Here is a 13,768-nt window from a genome sequence, read left to right on the forward strand (position 1 = left end):
ATAAATTTACAAGATTATAAAATAATATAATTATAAAATTATAAAGTTATAAGATTAGAAAATTATAACATTATAAAATTATTCGATTATATGTAAACACTAAATAAAATAATAAAACAAAATGTAACATCCCAAAATACAGTAATAACTATAATTTAGAATTAATTACAATTAACAGTTAAACAATGCAGTCTTATACTTAACAGGGTTCAAAAGCCGAACGACTTAATATACAGAAACCAAAAATACTAAGCAGAAATAAGAAGAGTCAGGGACGAACGGTTTTACAAAACCAAATAACCGAACGTCCACTAATCAGATTAAAGTAATATAAACTAAACCAACGAGCGCGCTAAGGCTCGGCCTTGACTTCCACATCTACGAGGCTCACGTCTTCCAAATTTTCTTCTTCCAGCGCCTCTTCCAGTGGCTCACTCCCATCTGCTCCCATCCACACGGATGATCATCGCGAAGACAAGACGGACGTACAAGGACGAGGAACAACACAAGGAAAAACAAAGGGTAAGCTTATGTAATTTAATTCATACCTTAACATAAAGATTCATCAATTCAAACATACCAGAATAATTCAACATAAATAAGCATCCAAAAACTATTACTAGACGGACCGTCCGGACTGTATGAATCTGCGTAGCTACAGGCGTCCTTGCACCCGAGTGATGTAGTAACTGTATTACACTCAACAGCTGCCACTCGAGGTTAGTCCGTTCTTACGTCGCCCATGTTAACTTATGGACTAAGGACCTCCTGCCGTTCCCACACATGACCTACCCCCTCTAAGTGAGGATGAGTACTCACGGAACATCAGGATGGACAGCCAGCATTAGCATGCCCACAGTCATACTTTACCAAATTCCATATTCAAATTCATCCATACATGAGTCGTTCCTCCCTGGAAAGCTCGTTCAAAACCAACAACCGTTTATTCATCTCATATAATGTTCATTATTTATAATCTTTTACTTTTATTTTCATTTTTGTCTTTCAGTCCAAGTACATAAAATCACGAACGTTCAGCCCTCTTTATAACGAGGACAAACGTGAGGAACGAGACTGAAGAGTTTACCCCGTTCCAAAATAAAGTAATATCAACTACCAGATAGATGGACGACCTGTATTAACACGGGTGCTCGACACGGTCGGTCGACCCAGACGGACGACCGGTAATAACACGGGTGCTCGACACGGTCGGTCGACCTAGATGGACGACCTGTGTTAAGAAGGGTGCTCGACACGGTCGGTCGACCCAGATGGACGACCTGTATTAAGAAGGGTGCTCGACACGGTCGGTCGACCCAAATGGACGACCTGTATTAAGAAGGGTGCTCGACAGGGTCGGTCGACCCAGATGGACGACCTGAGGTTCGGTTCGTGGATTATCAAGGTTGGTCAACTTGTCGGAAGGACCAGTTGGTAGAGTTTACATACAAGAATCCAATGCTAGTAAACGACTGAGCACGGTAGAGAACACTATTGAAGTTATACCAACACTATTTTTCATCAAGGGATTTTTCAAGAAAAGAGTAAGAGCGCTTGGTGTAAGAGCCTAGGTTTTCCTTATCAAATCCCAATTCCTTGGCAATCTAACAAGCAAAACCCGCATTAAAGAGCTGGGATCTAAGACAACATGTGAATCATCTTCCATTCCTAGAATCAATGACCCACAAGGATTCCTATTTCAGTTCAAGATTTCATCTTACGTTCCCATAATCCATGAAACCCCAAAATCAAGTCATGAACGTTCCCATTACATGCAAGCTTTAAGATTGGAAACAAGAATACTAGCAATTGATAGAAAAGGCATATATATAATCAAATCATTCAACAATTACACAAGAATTCAAAGGCTACAACTAATCCCAACAAGATGGGTTTGGTTCTCCATTTCCATGGAGAACCCTAAAGCTTACAAACATGGAAGATGGAAGAAGAAGGAGACCCAATGGAAGAGGAGGAGATGTTCCCACAAGCTCCTCACGCCCTCCATGAGCTCCAACCGTGAAATCGCGCCTCCAAATGACCAAAGACCCTTAACCCTTCGCGTTTATAGGTTAAATAAGCTGTCTGCCACATCAGTAAAAGTCGCGCCCGGGCGCCCCATTTTCTCACGCCCAGGCGCGAGACTCACTGGAAATATTCAAGTCTGGCGAAAAGTCGCGCCCGGGCGCCCCATTTCTCACGCCCGGGCGTGAAACTCTCTGGACGCTGAAAGTGGACGAACGTCCACTTCTGCTGGACGAACGTCCTCCTGCATGGACGAGCGTCCTCTTGCATGGACGAGCGTCCTCTCGTTTCTTCTGCATGGACGAGCGTCCCTCGTGTCTGGCTGGACGAGCGTCCTATCCTCTGGACGAGCGTTCTGGACGAACGTCCTCTGCCTGGCTGGACGAGCGTCCACTTCTGCCTGGCTGGACGAGCGTCTGCTTCTTGGACGAGCGCCTGCTGCCTCTGGACAAGCGTCCCCCTCTCTTGGACGAGCGCCCGCTTCTGGGACGAGCATCCTCGGACGAGCGTCCTCCTGGAAGAACGTCCGCTCTCTTGGACGAGCGCCCGCCTGGCTGAACGAGCGTCCTCTGCCTGGGACGAGCGTCCTCTCCCTCTCGCATTTGGACGAGCGTCCGCTCTGCATGGAGGACGAGCGTCCGCTTGTTTCTGGACGAACGTCCACTTCTCTGGCGAGCGTTCTCTCTTCTCTTTTGGACGAACGTTCTGAATCTTGGACGAACGTCCTGATTGTGCGAGTGTCCTGCATGTGTGGCGAGCGTTTCTCCGTGCTAACTTCTTGGTCCAGTTCTATACATGGTTGGAGAGTCTTCCAAGCTCATTTTTAGCTACAAAATAAGGGATTATTGATGAAAGTACATCAAAGTAGCCAAAAACACAAATATATAGAAAACAAGACAAAACAAGAGGATTAAGCAAGTTATAAGTTAGAAAGGAGTTGATTTTGCCATTAAAATGATGCTTAAAATATGGTATAATTTAGCATTATCAAAATACCCCCAAACTTACAACTTTGCTTGTCCTCAAGCAAAAGTACTTCTCCTAGCAAACAATTCAATCACAATGGTCTAGCAACTCAAGCATAGTTTCAATCAAATAAACAAAATCAATCATGCTTGCTCAACTTATAAATCACATTCAAGAGACAATATAGTCTTAGCAAGCTAAACTTCAATCATGGTGCTCACAAATTAAAAATCACAAGATAGATGCAAATGATAGATCAACAAACATGGCAAGTTGTTTTCAATGAGTGCATGGAACCAATCCTCGCCAAAGAAAGTGTTTCACTCAAGCACAATGGTGTATAAGGATGTGTGTCTAACTCTCAAATATCACAATGTTACACAAATCAACTTTGCCTTTTGTTTCAACCATTTCAAACACATTAACAAACAAGTTACATCACAAGGACTTTGATTGGCTTGTATTGTGGCTGGGCTAAGAAGAAAAATTGGTTTTTCTGGACAACAAAGCACCTTGAGATAAGAGACCAAACAATTTAGTTCATGATATAGCATAGTATCTCTTTTTCTCCAAAATTGAATAAACCACTCTCAACTTATTTCCCAACTCTTTTTCATTGAATTCATGTTTTTGTTTTTCTTCTTCTTTCTTCTTTTTCTTTCTTTTTAACTCAACTTATTGTTTTTCTCAATGCTCTCCTTTTGACAAGAACTCCCCCAAACTTAGACCATTCTCCTCACTCTAACATATATGTTCATCTCAACTCAAGGTAAGGAGGTTAATGATTTTTCAATAGGCTTAAGGTTTCGGGAATGAGAAAGTTTTCTTTAAGGTTCAAAGGTTTAGCATTGGCTTTTAGGCTCAAAATGTAGAAGAGGTGGAAGAACAAGATGGCCTTGATCATTTGTAACATGCAAGTAACTAGTTCAAATAGAGAAACTTAGGCAAAATCAACTGTGATTCCAAAGTAATAACATTCAACAATAAACTCTGAGGCACAACATCTCACAGGTTCACTCAAGGTTCCAAAATTTGAAAAACACCATGCCAAGAATATTGATCACAATTAAAACTAAGCATCTATCTCAACAGATACAAGCAACCACAATCTCAGTTCAACAAGCTCAACCACATAATCTCAATCAGATTTTCAAAATAATTCTCATGGATAAAGAGCAAGCACAAGAGATTTGCATTCAATTCAAGCATAGAAAATGATTCACTCAAATCACCAGACCAATTGCACAAGAACTATCCACAAGGCAAGTCAAAAAGAAATCCAAATTCAAAAACTGAAAGCAAATAAAAACTGGAAATTAAAACTGAAAAACCGAATAAAATGGACTCTTTGCAGCTCCAGCAGTGTAGGAGACTAGCTTCACTTTCATCTGCAACATCTTCCTCCAACAGTAGAATATACTCCGCAACTGCTCCACCTCCCCCATCAGTAGGGGCCTGGCCCCCAGGCCATGCTACACGAGCAGCAAAATCTTCATTTCAAATGGTGCTCAGCTCACACTTGGCTCAAAGGTTGGCCGGTGGTGGTTTTCAAACCTGTAAACTCCTAAGGAAAATGTTATCCTATACAAGAAAGCTCAAAGCAAACTTAGTATCTCATAGTCAACAACTGGAGAGAAGAATCCATAAAACAAACTAAAAGAAATATGCAAAAGAAAACAAAGAAACAAAACAATGAAAGCCAAAACAAACAAAGACAAAAGTACAAGAACAAAGAGGGAAGTCTTAGAATTAAGCTTCCCAAAGGTACAACAACACAAAAAGGGTAAAAAAACACAACAAAAGGAGTGTGTGAAAGAGTGCAAAAGAATGGGAAACTCATCATAAATCAAGAAAAACAAAAGTGCAGAACCAGAATTTTTGGTGCTGGGCGCCCCTGGTGCAGCTCGCGCTCGGGCGCCCCTCAGCAGGGGGCGCTTGGGCGCCACTGGTGCATCGCGCGCTCGGGCGCCCCTCAGCAAGGGGCGCTTGGGCGCCACTCGGTCAGGTTGATGCAGGATGACCCTCGTGCAGCTCGCGCTCGGGCGCCCCTCAGCAGGGGGCGCTTGGGCGCCATATCAGTTTTCTGCATAATGCAGATTTCTGCGAAATTGGCCACTCATCATGTGATTTTTGGTTCTAAACCTTCATTCAATGCACTCACACACCAAACAAGCTAAAACTAACCTAATAAACTTAAACAAACCATAAAAAACAACATCAAAACTCAAAAATCACAACAATGCAAAACTACACAAACATGCAAAACATAAGCCAAAAATGCAAATAACACAAAAATCACACAAACACAAGTAAAATAGGTAATAAAATTGGGTTGCCTCCCAAAAGCGCTTGTTTAACGTCATTAGCTTGACGGATTACTCAATGAAGCGCAAATGTTGTTGTTGGTGTGCTCCTTCCACCAACTCCTCTTGAACCACATTCTAGCCACCAAATCAACTCTCATAGCTTGAATTCTTTATTTTTGCCCTTCCACTACCTTGACATCTTCAAACACTCAATCCTCTTGATCAACTTTGGCTTGCTAGGCTTGAGTTCATTGTCTCTCATCAAAGGGTGGTGGTGACTAGTCTTTCTCTTTTCCTTCTCCCTTTCTTCATCTTTCACTTAGCACTTGGAGCATCTTCAATGAAGGGAGAATTTTGGGCAGCTTGTAGTGCTCAAGCTAGTTGTCTCCTTGTGTCCTAAACTTCCTTCAATCTCAGGGTCTTCATGATGCTTTTGAGGCTGCAGTCCTCCTTGTGTGAACATCCCCTGCATACACTTAGACACAACTAGGCTACAGCCACAAATTAGCCCAAGTAAAATTGAAAATCTATATACAACAAAAGAGTTAGTTCTATATACAAATCAAGTCTAAACAAGTTAGAAACCTCACAAAAGTCTAGTATTGACACGAGTCCACGGCAGCGGCGCCAAAAACTTGATGTTGCCCAAATTTAACTTGTTAGCCGTTGCTAGGACTCGGGTTCAATCCCCAAATCCTTGGCAACGGCGCTAAAAACTTGTTAGCTCAAAAAATACTTGTTGGGCTCGATTTCGGCAAGTGCACCGAATCGTTCAAGTAATAAACCGGTAAGACCGGGTATCGTTTTCCCAAGAGACTCGTAATACTAGAGAATTGTGCGATTAACAACTCATATAGACTCAATAACATAACATCAATATACAGAACAAGTGCAGAAATGTAAATTCATACATAATTACAAGGTTGGACTTTGGTATTGAAGACACTTGGAAATGGAAAAGACTAGAAATGGAATGAAATGACATTGTTAAGGTTAGTTTTCACCAAAGCACTCTTGTGTATAACCAATTTCGTCTCCTCTCTATCAATTTACTAAAGTCAATCCACTAAAACACTCTAGCCCTAATTCCTTAGGTGAAAGAGCCTAGGTTTTCCTTATCAAATCCCAATTCCTTGGCAATCTAACAAGCAAAACCCGCATTAAAGAGCTGGGATCTAAGACAACATGTGAATCATCTTCCATTCCTAGAATCAATGACCCACAAGGATTCCTATTTCAGTTCAAGATTTCATCTTACGTTCCCATAATCCATGAAACCCCAAAATCAAGCCATGAACGTTCCCATTACATGCAAGCTTTAAGATTGGAAACAAGAATACTAGCAATTGATAGAAAAGGCATATATATAATCAAATCATTCAACAATTACACAAGAATTCAAAGGCTACAACTAATCCCAACAAGATGGGTTTGGTTCTCCATTTCCATGGAGAACCTTAAAGCTTACAAACATGGAAGATGGAAGAAGAAGGAGACCCAATGGAAGAGGAGGAGATGTTCCCACAAGCTCCTCACGCCCTCCATGAGCTCCAGCCATGAAATCGCGCCTCCAAATGACCAAAGACCCTTAACCCTTCGCGTTTCTGGGTTAAATAAGCTGTCTGCCACATCAGTAAAAGTCGCGCCCGGGCGCCCCATTTTCTCACGCCCGGGCGCGAGACTCACTGGAAATATTCAAGTCTGGCGAAAAGTCGCGCCCGGGCGCCCCATTTCTCACGCCCGGGCGTGAAACTCTCTGGACGCTGAAAGTGGACGAACGTCCACTTCTGCTGGACGAACGTCCTCCTGCATGGACGAGCGTCCTCTTGCATGGACGAGCATCCTCTCGTTTCTTCTGCATGGACGAGCGTCCCTCGTGTCTGGCTGGACGAGCGTCCTATCCTCTGGACGAGCGTTCTGGACGAACGTCCTCTGCCTGGCTGGACAAGCGTCCACTTCTGCTTGGCTGGACGAGCGTCTGCTTCTTGGACGAGCGCCTGCTGCCTCTGGACGAGCGTCCCCCTCTCTTGGACGAGCGCCCGCTTCTGGGACGAGCGTCCTCGGACAAGCGTCCTCCTGGACGAACGTCCGCTCTCTTGGACGAGCGCCCGCCTGGCTGAACGAGCGTCCTCTGCCTGGGACGAGCGTCCTCTCCCTCTTGCATTTGGACGAGCGTCTGCTCTGCATGGAGGACGAGCGTCCGCTTGTTTCTGGACGAACGTCCACTTCTCTGGCGAGCGTTCTCTCTTCTCAAGAACTTGTCAATATAGAAGTCATGACATGTGATCTGAATATTTGGAGGTGTAGGTACAATCCTCACTGTTGTGTCAGATATTATGTGATGGAATATTAACTGCTTTGTTGGGTTCGTTTGTGTTGTTATTGTCTATTTTCATGAGGACACGAAAATATATAAGTTTGGGGGAGTTTGATAGGTGAAAAGTTTACTTGTTTTTGTTTCTTAAATTGTGGGGCTTTTGAGTAAGTTTTAGTGTTAATTCTCATGAAAAGTGTATAATTGTTGATATTAGTATAATTTTGATTGTTTAAATGTTTTGATGCTTTTGTTGTTTATTTTGATGAAAAATAAGGATTGGATATCATAAAAGACTTGGACCAGGCTTAATGGACGCAATTTACCGAGAGGTTCGCGCCCGGACGTGAGAAAAAGGACTCTGGGCGCGATTTTACCGAGAAGGTCGCGCCCGGGCGTGAGAAAAAGGGCGCCCGGGTGCCAATTTACAGAGAGGTTCGCGCCCGGGCGCGAGATAAAAAGGGGCGCCTAGGCGCCACTTAGAAGAAAAGGGACGCTCGTCCAGCATGCAGAGGACGCTCGTCCAGCATGCAGCGACGCTCGGCATAGGACGCTCGTCCAGAGTGAGGACGCTCGTCCAGCGCTCGTCCAACGTTCGTCCAGGACGTTCGTCCAGCGTGCAGAGGACGCTCGTTCAGCATGCAGAGGACGCTCGTCCAGCGCGCAGAAGGGGACGCTCGTCCAGAGTGAGGGACGCTCGTCCAGCGCGCAGAAGGGGACGCTCGTCCAGAGTGAGGGACGCTCGTCCAGCAGGGGACGCTCGTCCAGCATGGGACGCTCGTCCAGCATGGGACGCTCGTCCAGCATGGGACGCTCGTCCAGCAGCGCACGCTCGTCCAGTCGTCCAAGACGTTCGCCAATGTACACGCTCGTCCAAGTTGACGCTCGTCCAACTCGCGGCCGCTCGTCCAGAAAATTGGACGTTCGTCCAGCGCGCCCAACGCTCGTCCAGGGTCGCTCGTCCTGGGCCGCTCGTCCAGAAAATTGGACGCTCGTCCAGAATTGGGCCGCTCGTCCAGAATTTGGACGCTCGTCCAGAATTGACCCGTGACTTCAATTATTGTACCCTTCTTTATATCAGACTTCAGAGGCATTTGCAGAGGGGGATCTGGAACGGGGAGAAGACCAGGGACGCTGCTGCAGCTGCTCCAAGGGGATTCCATGGTGGAAATTCACCAATTTCCACCATCCAATCCATCATTTCTCTCTTCTATGTTGTATATGTGTAGCTAAAACTCCATTTCACTGGGGTTTAAAGTAAATTTCTGAACTTCTATGTAATTTTTCTATTAATGCATGAACTTGTTTGAATTATGTGTTCTATCCTTATTATTCATGCTTTTGATGGAAATCTGAGCTATTTGAACGGTTAAATCATTGGAAAATGCATGAGACCGCGGACCTAGGATAGAACTGCTAAAGGATTTCGAGTCCTAGACATAGGAGGGAATTTTTAGTCATCTGTGGCATTGTGTTTAAGGCAAATCTGATAATTGAATTAGCTAAGGAATTAGCAATTTAGTTTGAATGATTAAGAACTGTCTCTGAGGAATCAGGACTGCATGCGCCTAGGATGTCGATGCTTAATTTTGAGGAATTGTGTTAGTAGAAAATTACCGGAGTGATGAACTTGAATTTCAACCCCAGTGAACTTTAATTCATCTATTTTTACCTCTTTAATTTCATCTGTATGCAAATCTTACTTGTGTTATAAAATTAATCGCTAAATTAGTAAACTTTAAACAATTAGTGAAACATAACAAATCTCTTGGGAAACGATATTCGGACTTACTGATTTATTACTTGTACGATTCGGTACGCTTGCCGAGGTCTCAACACACTGCAGAGGGGTTTTTTTAAATGCATTAATTTGATTTGCCAGAGGTTTTGCAGAGTTAAATTTCCAGGGTCTTACACAAAATAACAACCTTATTTACAATTACAGTTAACAGAAAAATTAAATCACAAATACTCAATTTAAAAATATAATTTTTTTAAGTATTTAATAGATAAAAATTTAATTGAAATTTAATTAAAATTTTCTAAATATATCATAATTTAAAAATTAATTAAAATCTATTAATAAAGTAAGATACATTCAACATAATATACACATAATATAAAACTAGAAATACAAACATCCAACAAGTTATAAATACAAGTTGTTTGAGGTTACACCTCATACCTAATATCAACAGTTATTATAAGTGTTGTTTACTCCGTCAATCTCTACTCTTGACATTGTATCTCTTTCAAGAAAGTTGTCTTAGTCTCGCTCATCACATTTAGAATTAACTAGATACCAAAATAAAATTAAATACATAGAACTTACTTAGACCAGGAGAGACACCGGGAAAGACAAGACGAGCAAGATATGGATGACAACAGTTATATTACTAGAAACAACAAAGGAAAGAAAAGGCACATAACCAACATAATCATCGTTAATATATATAATAATAATAATTTGGCTAAGTACATGTGAGACTGGATGGTCGATGCTAGATGACCGAATGTTTAGGCCAAATTTGGCTAGGTAGTTGTGAGGCCGGATGACTGAACGTTTGAGGCCAAATTTGGCTAAGTACTTGTGATGCTATGGAAAGTCGAACTGGCCGAATGACTGAATGCTTGAGGCCAAATTTGGCTAAGCAGTTCAGGTCGAATGACCGAATACTTGAGGCCAAACGGCCGAGGCCGAATGACGGAGGCCAAATGGCTGAACAGTTGAGGTCGAAAGGTTGACGTCCTTTAAAGCACCTCTCACTAGTTCCTTATGGTTACAATAGGGGATACTAGCTCGGCCCTACGGTGGACACCAAAATGTTTCGGATATAAGATTGAAGTTCCTTACTCAAAGCAATACAAGTTGTCTTGAAGACCAGATGGACTCCCTAGTTTTCCTCCATCTTTCAAGTGACGTTATTCGTTTTCCCTCCTTCTTGTCCAAGTCGTGTGAATGGGTACTTGTCAAAGGCACTCCAACGCTTAAGTTAGTAATATAACCGAATGGTTGGCACAAGTAATGCATACATTGTGCATTGTGATCCTAAAGTCATATCTGGAACCTTTATTTATACTAGTTGTGATGGAACTTTACCTTTCGCTGGCCTAATGACGGTCCAATCACACCTTAATCTGCATTAAAGGCTTAATGAGTCATTACCACTTGACACGACCTAGGTAGACGATCTGGGAGGACGGTGGACGACCTAGAAGGTCAATCTAGAAGAACGGCCATGAAAAGACGATCTGGGAGAACGACTATAGAAAAACGACCTAGAAAGATGACCACGGAAGGACAATCCTGAAAGAACGACCATAGAAAGACAGGTACATGGAAGGACCCTACGGTATAATAATAATAATAATAATAATAATAATAATAATAATAATAATAATAATAAGTTTGATAAAGTGTAAATTGTTTCAATCATAAATATAAGTACATTAATATTCATTAGATGATTTGTGAAGAATCAACCTGAGAATATTCAACTTACAAAAGAAAAGAAAAATGTGTTCTTAAATTTGACTCAGTTTATAATTAATATATTTAATTTTTATTTATCAACACATTTACCGTCAGCCTCACCCATTCTATGTTTTACTTTTAATTAATATAGTGACATTTTAGAGTGGGCTTCACTCACTCTAATAGAGTCTGTTTTAGGCCGATTCTATTTTTATACAACTAAAATCCACTTTCCTTGTAGCGTATTTGTTATCATGTTATGATCGTACTATCATCTTGGTATATGATTTGATGATTCTGCATGTATGTTAGTTAAAAGGAAGCCTACAATTCTCTCTAAAATTCATATATTTACGTTCTTTTGTTTTAATTGCAAATTGGCAATTTATATAACATCTATTTCTTTCAATTATAAATGTTTAAATTATATAAAATTAACATAGTTTATATGTTTTAACTTGTTTATAACTTCAAATTTTGGAGTTTTAGATTTTATGAATGATTATTAATTTCATATAGTTTTTACTCTTCAGTGTTTCCCTTATTCTATGACTCTTTTTATTATACATTTTACTTTTATACATTTATACAAGGTTTAATAACATTTTTATCCGTATATGTATAGCAATGATTCAATATTTTGTTTTTATTTATTTTTTACTTAAGATACTCGGTATAGTTTAAAAGAAAACTCTTCTGCTAGATTAGATGAAATGAGTTTACATCTAATATACAGCCACCCATTTGCACGTTTACTATCCAATTTCAGGAGCAAACTTAGAGGAATGATAATAACATTGATAGAAAGGAAAAGGCCACATTGATTTTTTTTTTAAATATAAATCACATTTAGTCAATTATAAATATTAATAAAATGTTAAATCTATGATACAAATAAATGGCAAAAATACTATTAAACCTTTATACAACCATAATCATAACATTTTTCGGAGCTTTCTTTTTATAGTTATCCTTAAATATACACTTTGCACCAGTTTAAAAAAAAAGAAACAAAAAAAAAAAGTAATGACATGTTAAAAACAGAGAATACAATATAGGATTGAAAATTTCTTATATAAACTTTTTGGAATACATTGATCAGAAACAGAACTCCTAATTGTGAAAGAAATTGAAAAGTAAGAAAGAAATTTCAACAAACAGGGTGAATGGCAAACCAAGCTTGGATGAAAGTGAGAACCAGAGCAAGAAGTGCAGCAAGGAAAGCAATGATTGACCAAGGGTTGCTGAAATATGTATGATACCCAAGAGCAAGCCATGCCCTGTATCTCTTCCTATAATGCTTTTCAATTTTCCGTCTAACACCTAAATAGCTCTCACTGTTAGGTACCAAGTCAGCGCTTATGGTGTTGAAGAGCTTCGCCACTTCCTCATCACTCCCAAGCGAATTGAACAGAACTTTTGCTGATCTCAGCTCCTTCACATCCTCAGGGTGGTCGATCAGCGAGTCCATGAAAGCCACAAACGAACTAATCTCGAAGTTGTTCTCAAAATCTGGACACATCTCATACGCAATCAGGTTGTGAAAAGTAGGAGCTGTTGTGTCATCAACTGTGATCTCTGGCAGTGTCAGTTCAGCACGCAACCACATCCACCGATAAGAGAAGGAGATGTCTCTCAGATTCCGTGACTTTTTTACCTTGAGTTTAATCCCTGCTGCTTTCAGCTCCTCTATGTTTCTGTATGTTGTCACGTCCAAATCTTCATTTTTTTCCTCGTCTCTTTCCCCGTTTTCTGCGTCACCTTTCTGATGTTGGGGTTCCTTTTGAGCGTCACCGACGATGTACCTGCGAAGCTGATCGAGAAGATGAAAAGGTGGCTCCTTTCTTATGTCTATTATGTGTTCTTGACGAAGGGAGTCTTCTTTCCTCACATAAACACTTGGGTCCCCATCTTCATCCGATACTCTGAAAAACAAGATATTGTATTTGAAATACAAACTACGAAAATTGAGCCTAAAAGTTGGTTTTTGTACCTGTCTTCGTTTTTCTTAAACTTGGTCGTGCCATGAGTGTTTTCTCTTTGCTTTGGTGACAAATGATGGCACTCAAGAAACTTGTTCATGCTGTTTACCAGTGTGTCATCGTTCTGGTGGCCTGACAAGAGTAAAAGCACTTCGTAGGGAAGCTGGTTCTCTAACAAAAGCACATCCTGCCACACAAGAACCAGTTGGTCAACCTTAGCATTCAAGTCTTCGGGATGACTGAGGTTTCCCTTGTCCAGGATTTGTAGCAGAGAACATCCGTCCACAAATAACATCCACGAAAAATTTTCATCATCACCACGGAAGTGTCTGACGACATCCTCAGCATACTGTTCTTTCAATTGGTTGACGTGTAATGCAAACTTTTCATACAGAGTTTCACCATCTTGCTTGGTGCGTTCAAGGTACTTTGCTGCCCACATACGCTTGTATTTTTCTCCCAGCTCCAGGTTGGGTTCACCATGATGGATTGGACCAATAGAAAGCAACCTGGGGGAGTAATGCTTCTTCGAATGCTTTCTATCTCGGAGATAATGTGCTACCTTTTGTATCTTTGGAACTGTGTTTTGTGGTGTCTCCTTTGCCTTTTCTAGTTCACTAAAGTTCGGGTTCATGTTGTGCAGGAATGCTTCAAGGATTGGTTTGGTCGGTATATTTGTGAGTGTACTAGATAACTGAAG

General features: G+C 41.2%; 1 protein-coding gene across 1 annotated transcript; it reads right to left on the minus strand.

Moving 5' to 3' along the window:
• Positions 1-12,124: 12,124 nt before the first annotated feature.
• LOC108345184 (UPF0481 protein At3g47200) lies at positions 12,125-13,768 on the minus strand. Its single transcript, XM_017583765.2, has 2 exons — positions 13,080-13,768; positions 12,125-13,011 (listed from the first exon to the last, which is right to left on the minus strand). Exons 1-2 carry the CDS (start codon positions 13,700-13,702, stop codon positions 12,237-12,239), a joined length of 1,398 nt encoding a protein of 465 aa, XP_017439254.1. The 5' UTR covers positions 13,703-13,768; the 3' UTR covers positions 12,125-12,236.

The sequence above is a fragment of the Vigna angularis genome, chromosome 8 (genome assembly GCF_016808095.1).
Source record: "Vigna angularis cultivar LongXiaoDou No.4 chromosome 8, ASM1680809v1, whole genome shotgun sequence".
NCBI classification, from domain to species: Eukaryota; Viridiplantae; Streptophyta; class Magnoliopsida; order Fabales; family Fabaceae; genus Vigna; species Vigna angularis.